General features: G+C 45.3%; 1 protein-coding gene across 1 annotated transcript in view; it reads left to right on the top strand.

Moving 5' to 3' along the window:
* TET1 (tet methylcytosine dioxygenase 1) overlaps positions 1-24,574 on the top strand; it is a 141,956-nt gene that overhangs the window by 8,874 nt on the left and 108,508 nt on the right. The window contains exon 2 of the mRNA XM_033208807.1: positions 3,566-5,601. Within this exon, the coding sequence (XP_033064698.1) occupies positions 3,688-5,601 (1,914 nt within the window). The 5' untranslated portion in view covers positions 3,566-3,687. The remainder of the gene's footprint in view (positions 1-3,565; positions 5,602-24,574) is intronic.

The raw sequence follows: 24,574 nt of genomic DNA, 5'->3' as shown, positions 1-24,574 counted from the left end.
TCTCCTGCCTCAGCCTCCCGAGTAGCTGGGATTACAGGCGCCCACTATCACGACCAGCTAATTTTTGTATTTTTAGTAGAGACGGGGTTTCACCATGTTGGCCAGGCTGATCTCAAACTCCTGACCTCATGTGATTCACCCACCTTGGCCTCCCAAAGTGCTGGGATTACAGGCGTGAGCCACATTACCCGGCCAATTCTGTGATCTTGAGAGAAACTGTTGATGTCCTACCATAGTGAGGTTTGATTTTTGCTCAGAGCTTCATCTTATTTTGGGTCTGGGTAGGCAGTCTGAAAAGACCTGGGTCAAGACCCAAAGTCAAGTGGCGAAACTTCATCTCCACAAAAATTAAATATTCAGACCAGCGTGGTGGCACATGCCTGTGGTCCCAGCTATTGGGGCAGCTGAGGTGGCAGGATTGCTTGAGCCCAGGAGGTTGAGGCTGTAGTGAGCTGAGTTTGCACTACTGTACTCCAGTCCGGGTGAGACCCTGTCTCCAAAAAAAAAAAAAAAAAAGAAAAAGAAAAAGACTTGTGGGATCTTTTAGAAGGGATTTTAGGACCAGCAGTCTTTGAATTGAGTCAGGAGAAAGAAAAGAGGGACATTTCTGGGTTTGGGGAGTGTCTACCACAATGCTTTCCTTAGACATAGCGGGTACTCAACAGATGCATTGGACCTGTGTGTCCTAATTTGTCAATTCAATACTGTCTCCTGAGATTTCATGCTGTTTTGGTGTGCATGTGAAAAGCTCAAAATTTTTGGATTGTTAATTGGAATGTGGTAGGAAGAGTGTTGGATCTCCAGGGAGGAGAGTTTCTTACGTTATATAAACCTCCTCTTCTTCTGGTTTAACCAGCTTTACTGTCAAACAGATGATACTTCTCCCTGTATAAGGATGTGCTCAGGAAAGAGATAATTTTTAAAGTATCCACATTTGTAAAGATTGGGATTTAAGCTTTAAAACACATATAATGGCTGGGCATGCTGGTTCACACCCGCAATCCCAGAACTTTGGGAGGCAGGGAGGGTTGCTTGGGGCCAGGAGTTCAAGGTTACAGTGAGGTATGATTATGTCACTGCACTGCAACCTAGTCAACAGAGGGAGACCTGTCTCAAAAAAATAAATACATAAAAATCAATAAAATAATGCATGAAACTATAAGGGGTGTGGTTTCTAATAAGGAGAAAACCCCATGCTTACCTTATTTGAGGAACTTCATCAACTTAAATCATTTGTTGAGGCAACTAAAGAAGCTTTATAGTGAATCTAAGGTTTAAAGGATACTTTAGTATTTTTTCTTTTTCTTTTTTTTTTTAATAATTTCAACTCTTCTTTTAGGTTCGGGGGTACATGTGCAGGTTTGTTACATGGGAATATTGTGTGATGCTGTGGTTTGGGGTGCAACTGCTCCTGTCACCCAGGTAGTGAACATAGTACCCAACAGTTTTTCTTTTTTTTTTTTTTTTTTGAGATGGAGTCTTGCTCTGTCACCCAGGCTGGAGTGCTGTGATGCGATCTTGGCTCACTGCAACCTTTGCTTCCCAGGTTCAAGTGATTCTCCTGCCTCAGCCTCCCGAGTAGCTGGGATTACAGGTGCCTGCCACCACGCCCAGCTAATTTTTGTATTTTTAGTAGAGACGAGGTTTCACCATGTTGGCCAGGCTGGTCTCGAACTCCTGACCTCAAGTGATCCACCTGCCTCAGCCTCCCAAAGTGCTGGGATTACAGGCATTAGCCATGACATCCAGCCAGTACCAGATAGTTTTTCAACCCTTGTCTTCATCCCTCCCTCCTTCTCTAGTAGTCCTCAGTGTCTATTATGCCATATTTATGTCCATAAGTACCTGATAAGTGAGAGCAAAAGATATTTGGTTTTCTGTCCCTGCATTAATTCTCTTGGGATATTTTAGTACTTTCTGTGTTGACTATATTTTCTTTTGCAGTAAACAATTCTCAGTTCCATGATTTTAATTATTAAAAAAAATTTTTAGGCCGGGCGCGGTGGCTCACGCCTGTAATCCCAGCACTTTGGGAGGCCGAGGCCGGCAGATCACGAGGTCAGGAGATCGAGACCATCCTGGCTAACATGGTGAAACCCCATCTCTACCAAAAATAAAAATAAAAATAAAACATTTTTTTGAGACAAGAGTCTCGCTCTGTCGCCCAGGCTGGAGTGTGGTGGCGATCTCGGCTCACTGCAAGCTCCGCCTCCCGGGTTCATGCAATTCTCCTGCTTCGCCTCCCGAGTAGCTGGGACTACAGGCGCCCACCACCACGCCCAGCTAATATTTGTATTTTTAGTAGAGACGGGGTTTCACAGTGTTAGCCAGGATGGTCTTGATCTCCTGACCTCATGTTCCACTCACCTCGGCCTCCCAAAGTGCTGGGATTAGAGCTGTGAGCCACCGCACCCAGCCCTATTATTTCATCTCATTTCATTTCATTCCATTTTTTGAGATGGAGTCTCACTGTGTCACCAAGGCTGGAGTGCGATGGCACAATCTCCGCTCACTATAACCTCCGCCTCTCATGTTCAAGCGATTCTCCTACCTCAGCCTCTTGAGTAGTTGGGTTTATAGGTGCGCACCACCATGCCCAGCTATTTTTTTTTTTTTTTTGAGACGGAGTTTCACTCATGTTGCCCAAGCTGGAGTGCAATGGCACGATCTCAGCTCACTGCAACCTCCACCTCTCAGGTTCAAGCCATTTTCCTGCCTCAGCCTCCCGAGTAGCTGGAATTATAGGTGCCCACCACCACGCCCGGCTAATTTTTTTTGTATTTTTAGTGGAGACGGGGTTTCACTATGTTGGCCAGGCTGGTCTCAAACTCCTGACCTCGTGATCCGCCCACCTTGGCCTCCCAAAGTGCTTGGGGTTACAGGCGTCAGCCACCGCGCCTGGCCACTATTTTAATTTTTATTATTTATTTATTTATTTATTTTGAGACGGAGTCTCACTCTGTCACCCAGGCTGGAGTGCAGTGGTGTGATCTCGGCTCACTGCAAACTCCTCCTCCCAGGTTCATGCCATTCTCCTGCCTCAGCTTGCCAAGTAGTTAGGACTACAGGTGCCCACCACCACACCCGGCTAATTTTTTGTATTTTTAGTAGAAACAGGTTTTCACCGTGTTAGCCAGGATGGTCTCAATCTCCTGACCTTGTGATCTGCCCGCCTCGGCCTCCCAACGTGCTGGGATTACAGGCATGAGCCAGCATGCCCGTGAGCCAGCATCCAAGGTAGGTGGATGACTTGAGCCCAGTTAGAGACCAGCCAGGGCAACATGGCGAAAACCAGTCACTACAAAAAATACAAAAATTAGCCGGGTGTGATGGTGTGAGCCTGCAGTCCTAGCTACTTGGGGGGCTGAAGTGAAAAGATTGCTTGAGCCTGGGGAGGTCCAGGCTGTGGTGAGCTGTGATCATGCTTCTGCACTCCAACCTGGGCAACAGAATGAGATCCTGTCTCAAAAAAATAAAGTAAAACAATTAGTAGGGAATATTCTATTTCAAATAGGGAAATGCATAGGAAAAAGACTCACTTCAGTGTTTTCTGTTGTTATTTCAGACCAAAACCTTGTGCGACTGAGCTCAAGAGCAGTGTATCCAGATTCTCCTCAGAAGTGAGACTTTCCAAAGGACCAATGACTCTGTTTCCTGTGCCCTTTCATTTTTTCCTACTCTGTAGCTATGTCTCGATCCCGCCATGCAAGGCCTTCCAGATTAGTCAGGAAGGAAGATGTAAACAAAAAAAAGAAGAACAGCCAACTACGAAAGACAACCAAGGGAGCCAACAAAAATGTGGCATCAGTCAAGACTTTAAGCCCTGGAAAATTAAAGCAATTAATTCAAGAAAGAGATGTTAAGAAAAAAACAGAACCTAAATCACCCATGCCAGTCAGAAGCCTTCTGACAAGAGCTGGAGCAGCACGCATGAATTCGGATAGGACTGAGGTTCTTTTTCAGAACCCAGAGTCCTTAACCTGCAATGGGTTTACAATGGCGCTACGAAGCACCTCTCTTAGCAGGCGACTCTCCCAACCCCCACTGGTCATAGCCAAATCCAAAAAGATTCCACTTTCTAAGGGTTTAGAAAAGCAACATGATTGTGATTATAAGATACTCCCTGATTTGGGAGTAAAGCACTCAGAAAATGATTCGGTTCCCATGCAAGACACCCAAGTCCTTCCTGATATAGAGACTCTAATCAGTATACAAAATCCCTCTTTACTTAAAGGTAAGAGCCAAGAGACAACTCAGTCTTGGTCCCAAAGAGTTGAGGATTCCAAAATCAATATCCCTACCCACAGTGGCCCTGCAGCTGAGATCCTTCCTGGGCCACTGGAAGGGACATGCTGTGATGAAGGACTATTCTCTGAAGAGACATTTAATGATACCAGTGGTTCCCCAAAAATGTTTGCTCAGGACACAGTGTGTGCTCCTTTTCCCCAAAGAGCAACCCCCAAAGTTACCTCTCAAGGAAACCCCAGCATTCAGTTAGAAGAGTTGGGTTCACGAGTAGAATCTCTTAAGTTATCTGATTCTTACCTGGATCCCATTAAAAGTGAACATAATTGCTACCCCACCTCCAGTCTTAATAAGGTTATACCTGAATTGAACCTTAGAAACTGCTTGGCTCTTGGTGGGTCTACGTCTCCTACCTCTGTAATAAAATTCCTCTTGGAAGGCTCAAAACAAGCAACCCTTGGTGCTAAACCAGATCATCAAGAGGCCTTCAAAGCTACTGCAAATCAACAGGAAGTTTCTGATACCACCTCTTTCCTAGGACAGGCCTTTGGTGCTATCCCACAGCAATGGGAACTTCCTGGTGCTGATCCAGTTCATGGTGAGGCCCTGGGTGAGACCCCAGATCTACCAGAGATTCCTGGTGCTATTCCAGTCCAAGGAGAGGTCTTTGGTACTATTTTAGACCAACAAGAAACTCTTGGTATGAGTGGGAGTGTTGTTCCAGACTTGCCTGTCTTCCTTCCTGTTTCTCCAAATCCAGTTGCTACCTTTAATGCTCCTTCCAAATGGCCTGAGCCCCAAGGCACTGTCTCATATGGACTTGCAGTCCAGGGTGCTATACAGATTTTGCCTTTGGGCTCAGGACACACTCCTCAATCATCATCAATCTCAGAGAAAAATTCATTACCTCCAGTAATGGCTATAAGCAATGTAGAAAATGAGAAGCAGGTTCATGTAAGCTTCCTGCCAGCTAACACTCAGGGGTTCCCATTAGGCCCCGAGAGAGGACTCTTCCATGCTTCACTGGGTGTGGCCCCACTCTCTCAGGCTGGTCTCAGCAAATCAGACAGAGGGAGCTCCCAGGTCAGTGTAACCAGCACAGTTCATGTTGTCAACACCACAGTGGTGACTATGCCAGTGCCAATGGTCAGTACCTCCTCTTCTTCCTATACCACTTTGCTACCCTCTTTGGAAAAGAAGAAAAGAAAGCGATGTGGGGTCTGCGAACCCTGCCAGCAGAAGACCAACTGTGGTGAATGCACTTACTGCAAGAACAGAAAGAACAGCCATCAGATCTGTAAGAAAAGAAAATGTGAGGAGCTGAAAAAGAAGCCATCTGTCGTTGTGCCTCTGGAGGTAAGCAGACAGTCAAAGGGCGGGGAGACAGCTGAGACTTGGTATAGTGATCTATATGCAGAGACACCTCTAGTATCTCTGTGTAATAGTGAATTGTTTCATCATTACATATTTTTACTTTGGTACAATGTTACTTTAAGTTATCCATACAAGAATTCCTGGACCTACCTGAAGTATGTCTTATGCAGTGATGCCTTAGCTAGCTTATTTTTAGAATTTGTCCCAGAAAACTAGAACATACAGTTTTTTCTCATTACAGGATTTGATGGAAATGTAGAGAAATTGTATGAAATGTGGTTTTGCAAAGATTTCCCCTATGCCTCTTTTGGCTAGTTGTGTGTCTTTTTTGGCAGTCACAGATTTAAAAATTAAGAGTGGAACAAATTCATTAACTCCATAGCAGCCTGAAAAACCAGAGGAATTAAACATCTTTCCTTTTCAAAGAATGCAGTTGCATCCCTAATCTTGAAACTTTGCTTTGGAGACATAGCAATAATACAGCTTTTGTCTCAACTTTTGGTGAGTGATTTCTACCTGCTCTACTAACCTCATAGGGTTGTTGGGATTAAAGGAAAATGGCTTGTAAACTCAAGTGATATACAAACATTAGTTCTTATTTAGTTAATGAACCTAAGGTAGTTAAAGGATCTGTTGATTTAGAATTTATTTAAAAACTTTTAGGGAGCTTGGTTAAAACTCAATATTGCTTTTTTGGCCTTTTGAAACACCTGTCAAATATGATGTTTTGTGATTTTTAGATTACACATTAAAGTTATGTTTATTATGTCTATTATGAATGCAGGTATAGTAGAATAGATGGACTTAGAAGTATTGTAGGCCTGATGTGGTGGCTCATGCCTGTAATCCCAACACTTTGAAAGGCCAAGGTGGGCAGATCACTTGAAGTCAGGAGTTTGGGACCAGCCTGGCTGACGTGGTGAAACCCCATCTCTACTAAAAATACAAAAATTAGCTGGGTGTGGTGGCAGTTGCCTGTAATCCCAGCTACTCTGGAGGCTGAGGCAGGAAAATCAGTTGAACCCAGGAGGCAGAGGTTACAGTAAGCCAAGATTCCAGCCTAGGCCACAAAAGCGAGACTCTGTCTCAAAAATAAATAAATAAATAAATAAAGTATTGTGGCCGGGCATGGTGGCTTACACCTGTAATCCCAGGACTTTGGGAGGCCAAGGTGGCGGATCACTTGAGGTCAGGAGTTCGAGACCAACGTGGGGTGAAACCCCATCTCTACTAAAAGTACAAAATTAGCCAGGCATAATGGTGCACACAGGTAGTCCCAGCTACTCAGGAGGCTGAGGCAGCAGAATCGCTTGAACCCAGGAGGTGGAGATTTCAGTGAGACATGATCACACCACTGAACTACAGCCTGGACAACAAGAGTGAAACTCCATCTCAAAAAATAAAAATAAAAAATAAATAAATAAATGAATGAATAAATAAAAATGTTGTGAGGCTGGTCACGGTGGCTCACACCCATAATCCCAGAACTTTGGGAGACTGAGGTGGACAGATCACTTGAGGCCAGGAGTTCGAGACCAGCCTGGCCAACCTGGTGAAACCCCATCTCTACTAACAATATAAAAATTAGCCAGGAGTAGTGGTGCATGCCTGTAGTCCCAGCTACTCTGGAGGCTCAGGCACAAGAATCACCTGAACCTGGGAAGCAGAGGTTGCAGCGAGTGGAGATTGTGCCACTGCACTCCAGCAGGGGCAACAGGGAGAGACCTGGTCTCAAAAAAAAAAAAAAGTATTGTGAGGTTTAGGCCAGGCATGGTGGCTCATGTCTGTAATCCCAGCACTTTGGGAGGGCTCAGACAGGTGGACTGCTTAAGCCTAGGAGGTCGAAATCAGCCTGGGCAACATGGCAAGACCTCATCTCTACTAAAGATACAAAACTAGCTCTGGGTGATGGCACGCTCCTGTAGTCCCAACTACTTGGGAGGCTGCAGTGAGACGATCGCCTGAGCCTGGGAAGTCAAGGCGGCAGTGAACAGTGATGGTGCCACTGCATTCCAGCCTGGGTGACAGCCATGAGATCCTGTCTCAAAAAAAGAAAAAGGATTGTGAACTTAAAATTCAGTAAACTGTTTCTATTTCTTTTTTGGTTTTCATTTTCTTTTCTGAGACAGAGTCTCACTCTGTCATCCAGGCTGAAGTGCAGTGGCATAATCTCGGCTCCCAAGTTCAAGCAACCTCTGCCTCCCAAGTTCAAGTGATTCTCTCTTGCTTCAGCCTCTTGCGTAGCTGGGATTACAGGCGCCCACCACCATACCTGGCTAATTTTTGCATTTTTAATGGAGACAGGGTTTTGCCATGTTGGTCAGGCTGGTCTCCAACTCCTGACCTCAGTTGATCTGCCTGCATCGGCCTCCCAAAATGCTGCGATTATAGGCACGAGCCACCGTTCCTGGCCTTCTATTTCACTCTTGACTTAAATTATCAGTTTAAAAATGTTGACTTTGGCTGGGCACGGTGGCTCACGCCTGTAATCCCAGCACTTTGAGAGGCCAATGCAGGCGGATCACGAGGTCAGGAGATCGAGACCATCCTGGTTAACACGGTGAAACTCTGTCTCTACTTAGAAATACAAAAACTTAGCCGGGTGTGGTGGCGGGCGTCTGTAGTCCCAGCTACTCGGGAGGCTGAGGCAGGAGAATGGCGTGAACCCGGGAGGCGGAGCTTGCAGTGAGCCGAGATGGCACCACTGCACTTCAGCCTGGGTGACAGAGCAAGACTCCGTCTCAAAAAAAAAGAAATGCTGACTTTCGCTGCTTGTGGTGGCTCACGGCTATAACCCCAGCACTTCGAGAGGCTGAGGGGAGAGGATTACTTGAGGCCAGGAGTTTGAGACCAATATAAGCAACATAGCAAGACCTCATTAAAAACACACAAAAAAAACACATAGGTGGTCCAGGTGCGTTGACTCACGCCTGTAATCCCAGAGCTTTGGGAGGCCAAGGTGGGCGGATCAACTGAGGTCAGGAGTTTGAGACCAGCCTGGCCAACATGGTAAAGCCCTATCTCTACTAAAAATACAAAAATTAGCAGAGCATGGTGATGCACACCTGTAATCCCAGCTACTCAGGAGGCTGAGGCAGGAGAATCTCTTGAACTTGGAGGGGCGCGCTGCAGTGAGCCGAGATCGCGCAATTGCACTCCAGCATGGGTGACAGAGCAAGACACTGTCTCAAAAAACAAGAAACAAAGAAAACATAGCTGGGTATGTTGGCATGCACCTGTATTCCCAGTTACATGAGAGGATGAGGTGGGAAGATAGCTTGAGCCCAAGAGTTCAAGGCTGCAGTGAGCTATGATGGCACCATTGCATTCCAGCTTCAGGGACAGAGCCTGACCCTGTCTCAATAAATAAACAAATAACGCTGATTTTTTGTTTGTCTGAGACACTGCAAATGAGAGATCAGACATTTAATAAATCATGTATTGATGGGCATTTAAAGTGTTTCTAAAATACTTTGTCAAAAATCTTACTGAGCCTATAATCCCAGCACTTTGAGAGGCCAAGGCATGTCGGGAGTGGTGGCTGGCAAGAGGACTGCTTGAGCCCAAGACTTTGAGATAAATAAACTGGGCAACATAGCGACATATGCCTCTACACCAAAATTTAATTTAATGTAATTTAATTAATTTATTTTTGAGAAAGAGTCTTGCTCTGTCGCCCAGGCTGGAGGGCAGTGGTGTGATCTTAGCTCACTTAACCTCCACCTGCCGGGTTCAAGCCATTCTCCTGCCCCAGCCTCCCGAGTAGCTGGGATTATAGGCGCCTGCCACCATGCCCGGCTAAGTTTTGTATTTTTAGTAGAGACGAGGTTTCACCACGTTGTCCAGCCTGGTCATGAACTCCTGACTCGGGTGATCTGCCTGCCTCAGCCTCAAAAGTGCTGTGATTACTGAGCCTGGCTGATTTTTGATTCTTTGTAATATTTTTATTCTTTTTTTAAAGCCCTGACCATGGCAAGGACAGATTTTGAAGTTTTTAGCAAGTCCTGATAAGAATTTTTACATTTAGCTGGGATTTGGACAAAGCCGCTCATTAAGACATTTTTAGGAGCAAAATGGAGAAAGATCTTATTTGATGCTGAGTGATGGATACACCTGGGGGACAGAGGGGATGCTTTTGCTTTGAATAGTGTTGCTAGTTGCTGATTTCTGGTCTAAATTGGGGTGCTGGGATTACAGGCATGAGCCATCATGCCCAGCCCCAAAATTTTAAAAAAGAAAAAATTAGCCAAGCGTGGTGGCTCATGCCTGTGGTCCCAGCTACTCGGGATGCTGAGGTGAGAAGATTGCATGAACCTGTGAAGCTGAGGTTGCAGTGAGCTATGACCGTACCACTGCACTCCAGCCTGAGTGACATAGCAAGCAAGACCCTGTCTGAAAAAAAAATAATAATAATTACCTTACTGAAATGTATAATCTTCTTTCACTCAATCAAGTCACTTCACACATGTGGGAACAGATAAAATGTGGTCAGTTACTGATGGTTTACTAGAGATATTGCTAAAGTACCATTTAGCAATATCTCTAGTAGAGAGACCTCCCTTGTAAGCTACTGGTTTGTAGCATTGCCAAATGACATCATTGTAAAAAACATTCTATCTCTAATGGATATGAACACATTTGTTCTATTCTTTCCCAAACTTGCTCTTTCTCTTGCATTACATGTTTGGTTCAGTGCCATAACACATGATCACCCAAAATAGAACATTCAGTATCCTCACCTCCTTCGTTCATCCATCCAAATTCTTTTGTTCTACAAGTTCTGAACACTACCACCTCTCCATTTTCTTGGCCACTGCTATAGTGAGGCCTTTATTTCTTAATCAGGATAATTTCAGTGCTATCTTTATTATCAACAAGTATATATTGCACTTCTCCTAGGCTATGCACTGGAAACATAATCATGAGCATTCTAGCCACCAAGGAAATCAGGAAGCTGAATAATAAGCTCTCCTTAGGGTAGTTCAAATTTTCCTTCTGAAAAACTTGATCCTTCTATCTAACTACACGTAGTGTTCTGTTTATGTGATATATTTCACTCAAAATAAAACAAAAGAAATGAGCAAAACTTTCAGGGCCTTCGAATGATTAGATGAAGCCTAGATTCATTAGCAGGGAATACAGGACCTTTAAGATTTTTGTAAAACTCACTTCTGTCTTGTCTGCCTTCGTGTATCTTCACCTTCTACTTGCTGCAGCAATATCCGACTGCATACATTCCCCCAGTGCACGTTCTTGCCTCAGTCTCCAGGCCCTAGTCATGCCCTTTTCCCTTTCTCTCTCTTCTTTTTTTGAGACAAACTCTCACTCTTTCCTTCTTTTTTTTTTTTTTTGAGACGGAGTCTCGCACTGCTACCCAGGCTGGAGTGCTGTGGCCGGATCTCAGCTCACTGCAAGCTCCGCCTCGCGGGTTCACGCCATTCTCCTGCCTCAGCCTCCCTAGTAGCTGGGACTACAGGCGACCGCCACCTCACCCGGCTAATTTTTTTTTTGTACTTTTTAGTAGAGATGGGGTTTCACCGTGTTAGCCAGGATGGTCTCGATCTCCTGACCTTGTGATCCGCCCGTCTCGGCCTCCCAAAGTGCTGGGATTACAGGCTTGAGCCACCACGCCCAGCTTCCTTCTTTTTTTTTTTTAAGACTGAGTTTCACTCTTGTTGCCCAGGCTGGAGTGCAGTGGTGCAATCTCAGCTCACTGAATCCTCTGCCTCCCAGGTTCAAGTGATTCTCTTGCTTCAGCCTACCTAATAGCTGGGATTACAGGCGCACACCACCACGCCCAGCTAATTTTGTATTTTTAATAGAGATGGGGTTTCTTCAAGTTGGTCAGGCTGGTCTCAAACTCCTGTTCTCAGGTGATCCACCCGCCTCGGCCTCCCAAAGTGCCGGGATTACAGGCGTGAGCCACTGCACCCGGCTGAGTCTCACTCTTTCACCTGGCCTATTTTATTGTTAATTTTTATCTTATCTTTCAGTATGAACCAATGCATTTTTATTATATTCAATTTTATTTATTTATTTATTTATTTATTTTGAGACAGAGTCTTGCTCTGTCACCCAGGCCAGAGTGAGGTGGCAAGGTCATGGCTCACTGCAGCCCTGACCTCCAGGCTCAAGTCATTCACCCACCTCAGCCTCCCAGTAGCTGGTACTACAGGCACATGCCTGGCCAGCTTAAAAATCTTTTGTAGAAGGCCAGGCATGGTGACTCCCGCCTGTAATCCCAGCACTTCGGGAGGCCAAGGAAGGTGAATCACTTGAGGTCAGAAGTTCGAGACCAGCCTGGCCAACATGGTGAAAACCCGTCTCTACCCAAAATTCAAAAACCATTAGCCGAGTGTGGTGGGGCACGCCTGTAGTCTCAGCAACTCGGGAGGCTAAGGCAGGAGAATGGCATGAGCCCAGCAAATGGAGGTTGTGGTGAGCCAAGATTGTGCCATTGCACTCCAGCCTGGGCAACAAAAGTGAAATTCCATCTCCAAAAAAAAAAAAAAAATATATATATATATATATATATATATGGTGTGGTGGTGGCCCACACTTGTGATCCCAACTACTCAGGAGGCTGAGGTGGCGGATTGCTTGAGCCTGGAGGTTGAGGCTGCAGTGAGCTGTGGTCACTCCACTGCACTCTAGCCTTGGTGACAGTGAGACTGTGTCTCAGAAAATACAGAAAAATTCTGAAGGAATCTCTCTGAATTTATTCTTGTTTGAGGGTTGCCTGTAAGAAATAAAATATGTTTAGCCCCTAAAGCCACGTACCATTTCTCAGAATGTTGACTGCTAACTCCTTGGATAAGTGAAAACAACGTTAGACTTTACTAAGTCATAGATTACATTGTAGTCTCCCATGCTTTAATTGTATGACAGCGTGTTATGTAATCTTCTGAGAGGTATCTTTTGGTCTTGGAAAAAAACTTAATTTGTCATTTGTCAAGCCTAATTCAGCTTACTCTTCTTGATATTCAGAATTACAGATAATTAAAACTGCTAGCTTTGCTAGCTTTGTCACGCTCAGTCATCTAGGAATTTGCTTTCGGTTGGGGTTTTCCTCCTGTGCGTTTGTAATTTAGCATTTTGAAACATATGCACTACCCTATTTATTGAACAGTGAGAGATTGTTACAGAAAAGGAAGGGGGATTGTAGAGCTATTCGCAGACATTAGAGAGTAGGTGCTTTGGGCTGGGCGTGGGGGCTCACGCCTGTAATCCCTGCACTTTGGGAGGCTGAGGCAGGCAGATCACGAGGTCAGGATATCAAGACCATACTGGCTAACACGATGAAACCCCATCTCTACTAAAAATACAAAAAAATTAGCTAGGCGTGGTGGCGGGCACCTGTAGTCCCAGCTACTCAGGAGGCTGAGGCAGGAGAATGGCATGAACCCGGGAGGCGGAGCTTGCAGTGAGCCAAGATTGCGCCACTGCACTCCAGTCTGGGTGACAGAACAAGACTTCGTCTCAAAAAAAAAAAAAATATGGCCGGGCGCGGTGGCTCAAGCCTGTAATCCCAGCACTTTGGGAGGCCGAGACGGGCGGATCACGAGGTCAGGAGATCGAGACCATCCTGGCTAACACGGTGAAACCCCGTCTCTACTAAAAATACAAAAAATTAGCCGGGTGAGGTGGCGGGCGCCTGTAGTCCCAGCTACTCGGGAGGCTGAGGCAGGAGAATGGCCTAAAACCCGGGAGGCGGAGCTTGCAGTGAGCTGAGATCCGGCCACAGCACTCCAGCCTGGGCGACAGAGCGAGACTCCGTCTCAAAAAAAAAAAAAAAAAAAAAAAAATATATATATATATAATATATATATATAAAGAGAGTAGGTGCTTTGGCTAGACTACACTTTCACAAGTAATTTTTAGTATGTGTGAAAGCCAAAGAAGGCCGGGCGCGGTGGCTCAATCCTGTAATCCCAGCACTTTGGGAGGCCGAGACGGGCGGATCACGAGGTCAGGAGATCGAGACCATCCTGGCTAACACGGTGAAACCCCGTCTCTATTAAAAATACAAAAAACTAGCCGGGCGAGGTGGCGGGCGCCTGTAGTCCCAGCTACTCCGGAGGCTGAGGCAGGAGAATGGCGTGAACCCGGGAGGCGGAGCTTGCAGTGAGCTGAGATCCGGCCACTGCACTCCAGCCCGGGCGAAAGAGCAAGACTCCGTCTCAAAAAAAAAAAAAAAAAAAAAAAAGAAAGCCAAAGAAAACAAAATTGGCCATGGGGGACTGGCACATGCCTATAATCCCACCACTTTAGGAGGCTGAGGCAGGCAGCTCGCTTGAGCCCTGGCATTGGAGACCAGCCTAGGCAACACAGTGAAACCCTGTTTCTCCAATAAAAATACAAAAATATTAGCTGCGCATTGTGGCATGTGCCTATAGTCCCAACTTCTCAGGAGGCTGAGGCAGGAGGATAGCTTGAGCTCAGGAGGTGGAGGTTGTAGTGAGCTGAGATCATACTACAGCCTGGGCGACAGAAACTGTGTCTCAAAAAAAAAAAAGGGAAAGCAATCTAAAGTTGTAGACTGTATCTCTGAAGACAGGGTCTTTATATATCTCTAGCCAGGTAATTTTGGTGTAGTATCATGCATTTAATTAACTTTCATTGAATGACTGGACAATTAGTTTGCAAGTTTAGTCAAACTGAAATAATCTCTCATATTTTTTGTCTAAAATATTAAAGGGCTATTGTGTACTTGGTTAGTTTAAATAGCAGCATATTAGATGACACTTTTTTTTTATTTTTGGAAATGGAGTTTCACTGTTGTTGCCCAAGCTATTGTGCAATGGCATGATCTTGGTCACCGCAACCTCCACCTCCTGGGTTCAAGCAATTCTCCTGCCTCAGCCTCCCAAGTAGCTGGGATTACAGGCATACACCACCCCTAGTAGCTGGGATTACAGGCATGCACCACCACACCTGGCTAATTTTGTATTTTTAGTAGAGACAGTGTTTCTCCATGTTGGTCTGGCTGGTCTTGAACTAATCTCAGATTATCCGCCCACCTCGTCCTCCCAAAATGCTGGGATTACAGGGTGAGCCACTGCACCTGGCCTTAGATGACACTATTAAGTCATCTAATGCACCATATTCATTACTGTGATAGCCTCTTAACTAATGCAAATTCCACTGGAAAAAAATTGTAATACCTACATGGGCTGTGTTTCAGGAGCTAAAAAGTTAAGTAGTGTTAGTATGATACAAATTGAACCACTGACTATCCACTATTTTATGTGCGGGTCTTTCCATGTGTTGATAGTCTAGCTCCAGGGCTGTCATTTCAGAATTGCTTGACACACTCATATCATTTTATCCCTTTTGGTGGTAGTGGGGGCGGGGCCAGCCTCTCTTGGCCATTGCTTTTCTCAGTTTTCAAACAGCCGTATCTCATTTTGGCGTATGTTACATATGGCATATGGAACAAATTTTTGCTACCAACTCTTTCAATTGAGGGCAGATGTTATATGTACTTAAATATGTCTGTAAGGAATCTCTTTGTATCACTACTGAGACTTCAGTAGCATACTGCACCACAGAACTGGACTTGGGGAAAAAAAAAATAAAAAACACCAAACTTTTGTTGTTTAGTAGATACTCGTGTATAACCTCCAAGTATGTGAATATAAAGGCATGTTGACTGATTCTGACCCATGGGTGTTAATTTCTGAAATTTTGTCACAGTAGTTCAAATCTTACCTGTCATTTCGTATGTATTATCTTTTCTAGGAAGAAAAATTTGTAAAACTGCCCAACATCTTCACCTAGTGTCAGCATAATCCAAGTTACACTATGATGTAATATTGAACACCCTATTACCATACATGTTAATTTTGCTACAGAGCTTAAATTCAGATCTCTTTTTGTTGGTCAACCTTTTGGTTTTTTTATTCCAGAGTGGTATTTCAAGAATTGACTATATCAAAGCTGCAAAAGTCCTTTTCAAGTAGCCAGCCATTATGGGACTATGATAGATAATGGCATAAATGTTACCAGGAAGGATAGGAGAAAGCATCTCTTTTTGTATTATTATCATACTAAAATAGGACACAACTTCCAAATGAATCAGACTAATCTAAACAATTCAGGGCACTCCCTTGACAATGAGACCCAGTGCTCAGGACATATCCAGAAGGCGTTGGCTAATTATCATCAGATTTTCATGTCTGCTATGAGTGCAACAAAAGAGAAATTTTGCTTTTTACTGATTTAATTATGCACCATTAACACCAAGTCACTGTTTTTAAAGAAGGTCCTGATGTTCTCCTGTAGAGAGAGCATTAGAAGTGAGATGGTTGGCCAGACACGGTGGCTCTCACCTGTAATCCCAGCACTTTGGGAGGCCAAGGCGGGCAGATCACGAGGTCAAGAGATCAAGACCATCCTGGCTAACATGGTGAAACCTCATCTCTGCTAAACATACAAAAATTAGCTGGGTGTGGTGGCGTGCACCTGTAGTCCCAGCTACTTGGGAGGCTGAGGCAGGAGAATCGCTTGAACCCGGGAGGTGGAGGTTGCAGTGAGGTGAGATTGAACCACTGCACTCCAGTCTGGCGACAGAGACTCTGTCTCTAAAAAAAAAAAGAAAGAAAAAGACATGCTTATGTTAACTTCCAAAGCCCAAGCCTTGGGTTTACGGGGTGCTAGCAGCACGTAACAGGTGCTCAAGAAATATTTGTCGAATAAATGATTGAATTAGTGAGTGCATAAAATCTCTCTTTTTTTTTTTCGAGGCAGAGTCTCACTCTGTTGCCTAGGCTAGAGTGCAGTGGCGCTATCTCGGCTCACTGCAAGCTCTGCTTCCTGGGTTCACGCCATTCTCCTGCCTCAGCCTCCCGAGTAGCTGGGACTACAGGCGCCCGCCACCGCACCCGCTAATTTTTTGTATTTTTAGTAGAAACGGGATTTCACCATGTTAGCCAGGATGGTCTCAATCTCCTGGCCTCGTGATCCGCCCACCTCGGCCTCCCAAAGTGCTGGGATTACAGGCGTGAGCTACCGCGCCAGGCCATGAGTGAATAAAATCTTACAAATATATGAGTCAGCCTATTTTTCATATTACGATGTCTGTTAAAAAAAAAAAAAAAAAGAAAGGAAGAAAGCAGGCCGGGTGCAGTGGCTCACACCTGTAATCCCAACACTTTGAGAGTCCAAGGCTGGTGGATCACTTGAAGCCAGGAGTTCGAGACCAGCCTGGCCAACATGGTGAAACCCCGTCTCTACTAAAAATACAAAAATTAGCCAGGCGTGGTGGCATGTGCCTGTAATCCCAGATACTCCAGAGGCTGAGGCAGGAGAATTGCTTGAACCCGGGAGGTGAAGGTTGCAGTGAGCTGAGATTGAGCCTCTGCACTCCAGCCTGGGTGACAAAGTGAGACTGCGTCTCGGGGAAAAAACAAAAACAAAGTATACTGTAAACCATACATTTTATTCCATATGTAGTATACTGTAGCAGCTAGTACACCAAAACAACACTATATGAGTTTATTCTACACATATCCCTGTTATCTTTTTTTTTTTTTTGAGGCAAAATCTCGCCCTGTTGCTCAGGCTGCGGTGCAGTGGTGAGATCTAAGCTCACTGCAACCTCTGTCTCCCGGGTTCAAGCAATTTTCCTGCCTCAGCCTCCATAGTAGCTGGGACTACAGGCGTCTGCCACCACACCCAGCTAATTATTTTGTGTTTTTGTTTTGTTTTGTTTTGTTTGAGTTGGAGTTTTGCTATTGTTGCCCAGTCTTGAGTGCAATGGCGTGATCTCGGCTCACTGAATCCTCTGCCTCCCGGGTTCAAGCGATTCTCCTGCCTCAGCCTCCCAAGTAGCTGGGACTGAAGGCATGCATCACCATGCCAGGCTAATTTTATATTTTTAGTAGAGACGGGGTTTCTTCATGTTGGTCAGGCTGGTCTTGAACTCCTGACCTCAGGTGATCCTCTCATCTCGGCCTCACGAAGTGCTGGGATTACAGGAGTGAGGTGCTGTGTCAGGTCTTGTGTTTTCTTTTCTTTCTTTTTTTTTTTTTGAGACGGAGTCTTGCTCTGTCGCCCAGGCTGGAGTGCAGTGGCCGGATCTCAGCTCACTGCAAGCTCCGCCTCCCTGGTTCACGCTATTCTCCTGCCTCAGCCTCCGGAGTAGCTGGGACTACAGGCGCCCGCCACCTCGCCCGGCTAGTTTTTTGTATTTTTTAGTAGAGACGGGGTTCTTCATGTTGGTCAGGCTGGTCTTGAACTCCTGACCTCAGGTGATCCTCTCATCTCGGCCTCACGAAGTGCTGGGATTACAGGAGTGAGGTGCTGTGTCAGGTCTTGTGTTTTCTTTTCTTTCTTTTTTTTTTTTGAGACGGAGTCTTGCTCTGTCGCCCAGGCTGGAGTGCAGTGGCGGATCTCAGCTCACTGCAAGCTCCGCCTCCCTGGTTCACGCTATTCTCCTGCCTCAGCCTCCGGAGTAGCTGGGACTACAGGCGCCCGCCACCTCGCCCGGCTAGTTTTTTGTATTTTTTAGTAGAGACGGGGTTTCACCGTATTAGCCAGGATGGTCTCGATCTCCTGACCTCGTGATCCGCCCGTCTCGGCCTCCCAAAGTGCTGGGATTACAGGCTTGAGCCACCGCGCCCGGCCTAGGTCTTGTGTTTTCAATAGAGATGTGATTTCACCATGTTGACCAGGGTGGTCCTGACCTCCTAACATCAGGTGATCTGCCTGCCTCAGCTTCTCAGCATGCTGGGATTACAGGTGTGAGCCACTGTGCTTGGCCAAGAATTTCTAGGTGAATTTGATCCTAGTTTAAGTGATCCCAACATCATTCTTTCATATGATTTAGAAATCATAAAACTGCAACTTCTACATCAGAGGTTCTTACTCTGGATAGGCTTCAATGGTCTGTGATCCCACCCCCTCAGAATTATATGCAGCATATTGCCTTTATATGCATTTTTTATGGTGAGATGACCCATAGCTTGTATTAGATTTCAGAGAAAGTAAATCGTGTGTCCACTCCCTGAAATAAAAACAAATGAAAGAATCAGACCACTTAAAAAATTTTTTTGGTCCGGGCACAGTGGCTCAGACGCCTGTAATCTCAGCACTTTGGGAGGCCGAGGTTGGCAATCACGAGGTCAAGAGATCGAGACCATCCTGGCCAACGTGGTGAAACCCCGTCTCTATTAAAAGTACAAAAATTAGCCAGGCATGGTGGCGGACGCCTGTAGTCCCAGCTACTCGGGAGAATGGCGTGAACCAGGAGTATGGCGTGAACCAGGAGAATGGCGTGAACCCAGGAAGCGGAGGTTGCAGTGAGCCGAGATCGCGCCACTGTACTCCACTCTGGCGACACAGACTCCATCTCAAAAAAGAAAAAAAAATTCGTTTTTGAGATAGAGTTGCTCCGTCCCTAGGCTAGGCTACAGTGGTGATCATAGCCCACTGTAACCTTGAACCTTTGGGCTCAAGGGATCCTTCCGCCTCAGCCTCCTAACTAGTTAGGACTATACCTGTGTGCCACTATGACTGGCTTATGTTTTTGCGTTTTGAGAAGGAGTCTTGCTCTGTCGCCTAGGCTGGAGTGCAGTGGTGCAGTCTTGGCTCACTGCAATCAGTACCTCCCGGGGGTAAGCGATTCTCCTGCCTCAGCCTCCCTCGTAGCTGGGATTACAGGCGCCAAACACCACTCCCAGCTAATTTTTGTATTTTTATCAGAGACAGGGTTTCACCATGTTGGTCTGGCTGGTTTCAAACGCCAGACCTCGGGTGATCTGCTCGTCTAGGCCTCCCAAGTTGCTGGGATTACAGGCATGTGCCGTTGCGCCCAGCCAGCTAACGTTTTTTGTTTTTTTTGTTTTTTTTAATTTTTTTGTAGAGATGTGAGCTCACTATGTTGCCCAGGCTGGTCTTGAACTCCTGGCCTCAAGTGATCTTTCCTCCAGCTTTCCAAAGTGCTGGTATTACAGGCATGAGGCACCGTGCCCAGCCTCACATCAGTTTTTTAACAGATTTGAAGGAATGCAATTGAATATTGTTTCTATGGTTAAGGAAAAAACAGTTTGCTAAGAATTTAGTTATTTCCTATATGGTAATCAGTGTGAGGGTGGACCTACTTGTAACATTGTGATAGTCATACTGCAAAGCAGAGATGCCATGAGGAGCAGAGATGATGTCTGTAAAGTGTCTTGCAGTGCGTCTGCTATACAATAGGTGCTTAAAAGTGGTGGGTATTACATATGTTTGAAGAGATTTTTGTATTTATTTCATTACTTTCACCTGTTTTCCATCTTGCCATTTTATTCACGTTATGTAGAGGAAAGTAATTAAGTCTTCCTAAGTATTCCATATGTACCATTTCTCAGTATCTGCAAAAGCATTTTTCTGCTGGAGGATTAAGATACTTTATGAATGAATTGGTTTCACTGTTCCCATGTGATGCAGAGTTATAGTTGTGGTTTCCAGCGAGATGACTATGCCACAGTTATTTTCTTGTGCTTGTTTAATAAGAGGGTTTTGGTGTTTCTACTGTGTTCTAGACAGTTACACTATACAGCTCATTTTCATATCATATTTCATACGCAACACCATATTGTGGTGAGTTTTCTGTAAAAGTAGGATCAAGGGAGGAGGAAGTGGGAGGACAAGACAGTGGAAGGCCAGAATTGATCCAAGCCATGGAATTTTGGATGGAGTGGATATAGGTTAGATTTAGAGAAAAAAGCGGGTGTCTGTTGGTTTCTTCTATCCTTGTAGGAGTAAGTAATTTGTACAGGAGTTATTCCAGAATTGCAGAGAGATTTGTCTACTGGGCAACACAGAAGTTAAGTTGCTTTCCTTATTTCCCATTTTTTAGAGACCCTGATACTGCATTATGAGTTGGTAAAACAAACAGACTAATAAAACACGAAAATCAAAATAGTGTTCTACTTTTTTTCTTCCTTTTTAAAGAGCCAATAACCTTTACTATTAATTAGGTACGTTACTAATTCACATTACTTCATTACTAATTAGGTACACGCAATTTTAACAAAATTGAAACTTTGCTTGAAACACACACAGGAAGCTGTCAAAGGAAAGGAAGGTGGAAGGAAACTGACATTTTTTTGAGGGCCAGACACAGTGATAAGACTTTCCATTACTGTATTCAGTGCTGACAGTTACCCTAACCCATGAGGTATAAGCATTCGGATTCTCATTATGCAGAATCGGAAATAGAAACACATCTTGTTGGTTTTGTTTTGTTTTTTGAGACAGTCTCACTCTATCACTCAGGCTGGAGTGCAGTGGCGCAACCTCCGCCTCCCAGGTACAAGAGATTCTCGTGCCTCAGCCTCCCGAGTAGCTGGGATTATAGGTGCGTACCATTACACGCCTGGCTAATTTTTGTATTTTTAGTAGAGATGGGGTTTCACCATGTTGGTCAGACTGGTCTTGAACTCCTGACCTCAAGTGATCCACCCGTCTAGGTCTCCCGAGTGCTGAGATTAGAGGCATCAGCCACTGGGCCCGGCTTTTACTTTTTAATTTATTTTTATTTTTTTTTTGAGACAGAGTCTCGCTCTGCCGCCCAGGCTGGAGTGCAGTGGCCAGATCTCAGCTCACTGCAAGCTCTGCCTCCCGGGTTTACGTCATTCTCCTACCTCAGCCTCCCGAGTAGCTGAGACTACAGGCGCCCGCCACCTCGCCCGGCTAGTTTTTTGCATTTTTAGTAGAGACAGGGTTTCACCGTGTTAGCCAGGATGGTCTCCATCTCCTGACCTCGTGATCCGCCCGTCTCGGCCTCCCAAAGTGCTGGGATTACAGGCTTGAGCCACCGCGCCCGGCCTGCTACTGTATTTTAATATTAAGGTGTTCCTTTAACTGTGTTTAACTCTTTCTCTCCATTTTTAATTTTACAAAATACTTTTAGTAAAACCCTGTCTCAAAAAAAAAATGTGTGTGTATATATATATATATGTCGGGTGTGGTGGCTCACACCTGTAATCCCAGCACTTTGGGAGGCTGAGAGAGGAGGATCTCTTGAGCCCTGGTGTTTGAGACAAGCCTAGGTAGCAAACTGAGACCCTCATCTCTGCAAAAAAAATAGAAACTAGCTGGGCATGGTGGTGAGTGTCTGTAGTCCCAGCTAGTAGGGACGCTGAGGTGAGAGGATTGCTTGAGCTGAGGAGATGGAGGCTGCAGTAGGCTATGATTGCACCACTGCACAGCAACCTGGGCAGAAGACCCTGTCTCAAAAAAAAAAAAAAAAAAAAGTTTTTACACTCCCTGGACCTTATTTCCCCCTGAATCATGGTCTGCTAATTCTTCACTATCATGGTAATGATTCACTCTCCAATTCCTTCAAGAAAATGACTTTGTGTTTTGTCCAACTTTTCTAATTGTCTTCAGCAGGAGGTTTCTCCCAAATTATCAATTTCATTATCACTAGAAGTGAAAGTTTCTTATTCTCTTTAACTTAATAAGTGTAAGGTTATATTATGATGCAATTAGCATGGAGCTAGCCTATCCAGACACTAGTAGCAAACTTGTTTAATAATTAGATGTATATATCTATATGTGTGTATGTATATACTTTATTTTTTTTAATTTTTTTTTGAGACGGAGTCTCGCTCTGTCACCCAGGCTGGAGTGCAGTGGCCGGATCTCAGCTCACTGCAAGCTCCGCCTCCCGGGTTTACACCATTCTCCTGCCTCAGCCTCCCGAGTAGCTGGGACTACAGGCGCCCGCCACCTCGCCCGGCTAGTTTTTTTGTATTTTTTAGTAGAGACAGGGTTTCACCGTGTTAGCCAGGATGGTCTCGATCTCCTGACCTCGTGATCCGCCCCTCTCAGCCTTCCAAAGTGCTGGGATTACAGGCGTGAGCCACCGCGCCCGGCCTATATATACTTTAAAAAGAAATTTATAAAAAGAAATGGGGTTTCACCATGTTGCCTAGGCCGGTCTTGAACTTCTGGGCTCAAGTGATCCACCTGCCTTGGCCTCCCAAAGTGCTGGGCTTACAGGAGTGAGCCACCTAGCCCAGCCTTAGTACTCTATTTATCTGGGAGAGGTTCCAGTGCCCCAAAATACTGTAATATTTAATGTTAATATCTCCAATTTTTTTTTTTTTTCTGGAGACAGAGTCTTACTCTGTCACCCAGGCTGGAATACAGTAACGACATCTTGGCATACTACAACCTCTGCCTCCCAAGTTCAAGCAATTCTCATGCCTCTACCTCCCAAGTAGCTGGAACTACAGGCATGCATCACCATGCTCACTAATTTTTTGTATTTTTAGCAGAAATGGAGCTTCACTGTGTTGGCCAGGCTGGTCTTGTACTCCTGGCCTCAGGCCTTCTGCCTGCCTTGGCTTTCTAAAGTGCTGAGATTACAGGTGTGAGCCACCATGCCCAGCCTTCCAATTTTTATATTAATTGAATTTTAACTGCTCATTACATGGTTTACGTATACATCGTTTTCTTAATTAGTGACAGCCATGGTTCCATAGCTGCAGTTGCACGAACTGAGAGTCAAGTGCCATACACATGCTTTTCTTTTTTGTGTGTGTGTGAGTGACAGGGTCTTGCTCTATTCCCCAGTCTGGAGTGCAGTGGTGTGATAATGGCTCACTGCAGCCTCCACCTCCCAGATTCAAGTGATTCTCCCATCTCTGCCTCCTGAGTAGCTGGGACCAGAGACATGTACCAACATGCCTGGCTAGTGTTTTTGTTTGTTTGTTTTTTTTTTTTAGAGATGGGTCTCACTATGTTGCCCAGACTGGTCTCAAACTCCTGGGCTCAAGCAATCCTCCTGCCTTGGCTTCTGAAATTGTTGGGATTACAGGCATGAGACACCACGCCCAGCTACTACATGCTTTCCATATCCAATATTGCATATAACTGTAATGTTAGCATTTCCCCTCATTGAGTCTACTGGAGGTTGACTTGCTCATGGTCCCATCACTGGGATTTGGATCTCCCCAAGGATATACTCATCTTGTATAAGATCCCAGTACTTTGAGAGGCCAAGGTGGGATGATCACTTGAGGCCAGGAGTTTGAGACCAGCCTGGGCAACATATTGAGACCCTGTCTCTACAAAACATAAAAAGAATTGGAGTCTGAGGTGGAAGGATCACTTGAGCCCAGGAGCTCACCACATGTCTGCCTTGAGCCATGACTGCACTAGTGTACACCACCCTGGGGGACAGAGCAAGGCCCTGCCTCTAAATAAATAAATAATTAAAAAATATATAAAGTTATTTTCTTTCTTCTTCTTCTTTTTTTTTTTTTTTTTTTTTGAGGCGGTGTCTTGCTCTGTCGCCCGGACTGGAGTGCAGTGGCCGGATCTCAGCTCACTGCAAGCTCCGCCTCCCGGGTTCACGCCATTCTCCTGCCTCAGCCTCCCGAGCAGCTGGGACTACAGGCGCCCGCCACCTCGCCCAGCTAGTTTTTTGTATTTTTAGTAGAGACGGGGTTTCACCGTGTTAGCCAGGATGGTCTCGATCTCCTGACCTCGTGATCCGCCCGTCTCGGCCTCCCAAAGTGCTGGGATTACAGGCTTGAGCCACCGCGCCCGGCCTCTTTCTTCTTTTTAAATTTTTTTTTTGAGACGGAGTTTTGCTCTTCTTGCCCAGACTGGAATGCAATGGCATGATCTCAGCTCACTGCAACCTCCGCCTCCCAGGTTCAAGTGATTCTCCTGCCTCAGCCTCCCAAGTAGCTGGGATTACAGGCATACACCACCACCTTCAGCCAATTTTGTATTTTTAGTAGAGATGGGGTTTCTCCATGTTGGTCAGGCTAGTCTCAAACTCCCGACCTCAGGTGATCCACCTGCCTTGGTCTCCCAAAGTGCTGGGATTACAGGCATGAGCCACCGCATCCCATTTATGCATTTTAAACAAAAAGAGCTAATGTGTCATTGACTATTTAGATATCAGCAAAATCAAGCAGACTTTGGAAAGTTAATTGTAGATATTATGAGT

Source organism: Trachypithecus francoisi, unplaced genomic scaffold (genome assembly GCF_009764315.1).
Source record: "Trachypithecus francoisi isolate TF-2019V2 unplaced genomic scaffold, Tfra_2.0 Lachesis_group9, whole genome shotgun sequence".
NCBI lineage: Eukaryota > Metazoa > Chordata > Mammalia > Primates > Cercopithecidae > Trachypithecus > Trachypithecus francoisi.
Note: the sequence above shows the minus strand (reverse complement) of the source record. Positions and strands in the feature narration are given on the sequence as shown.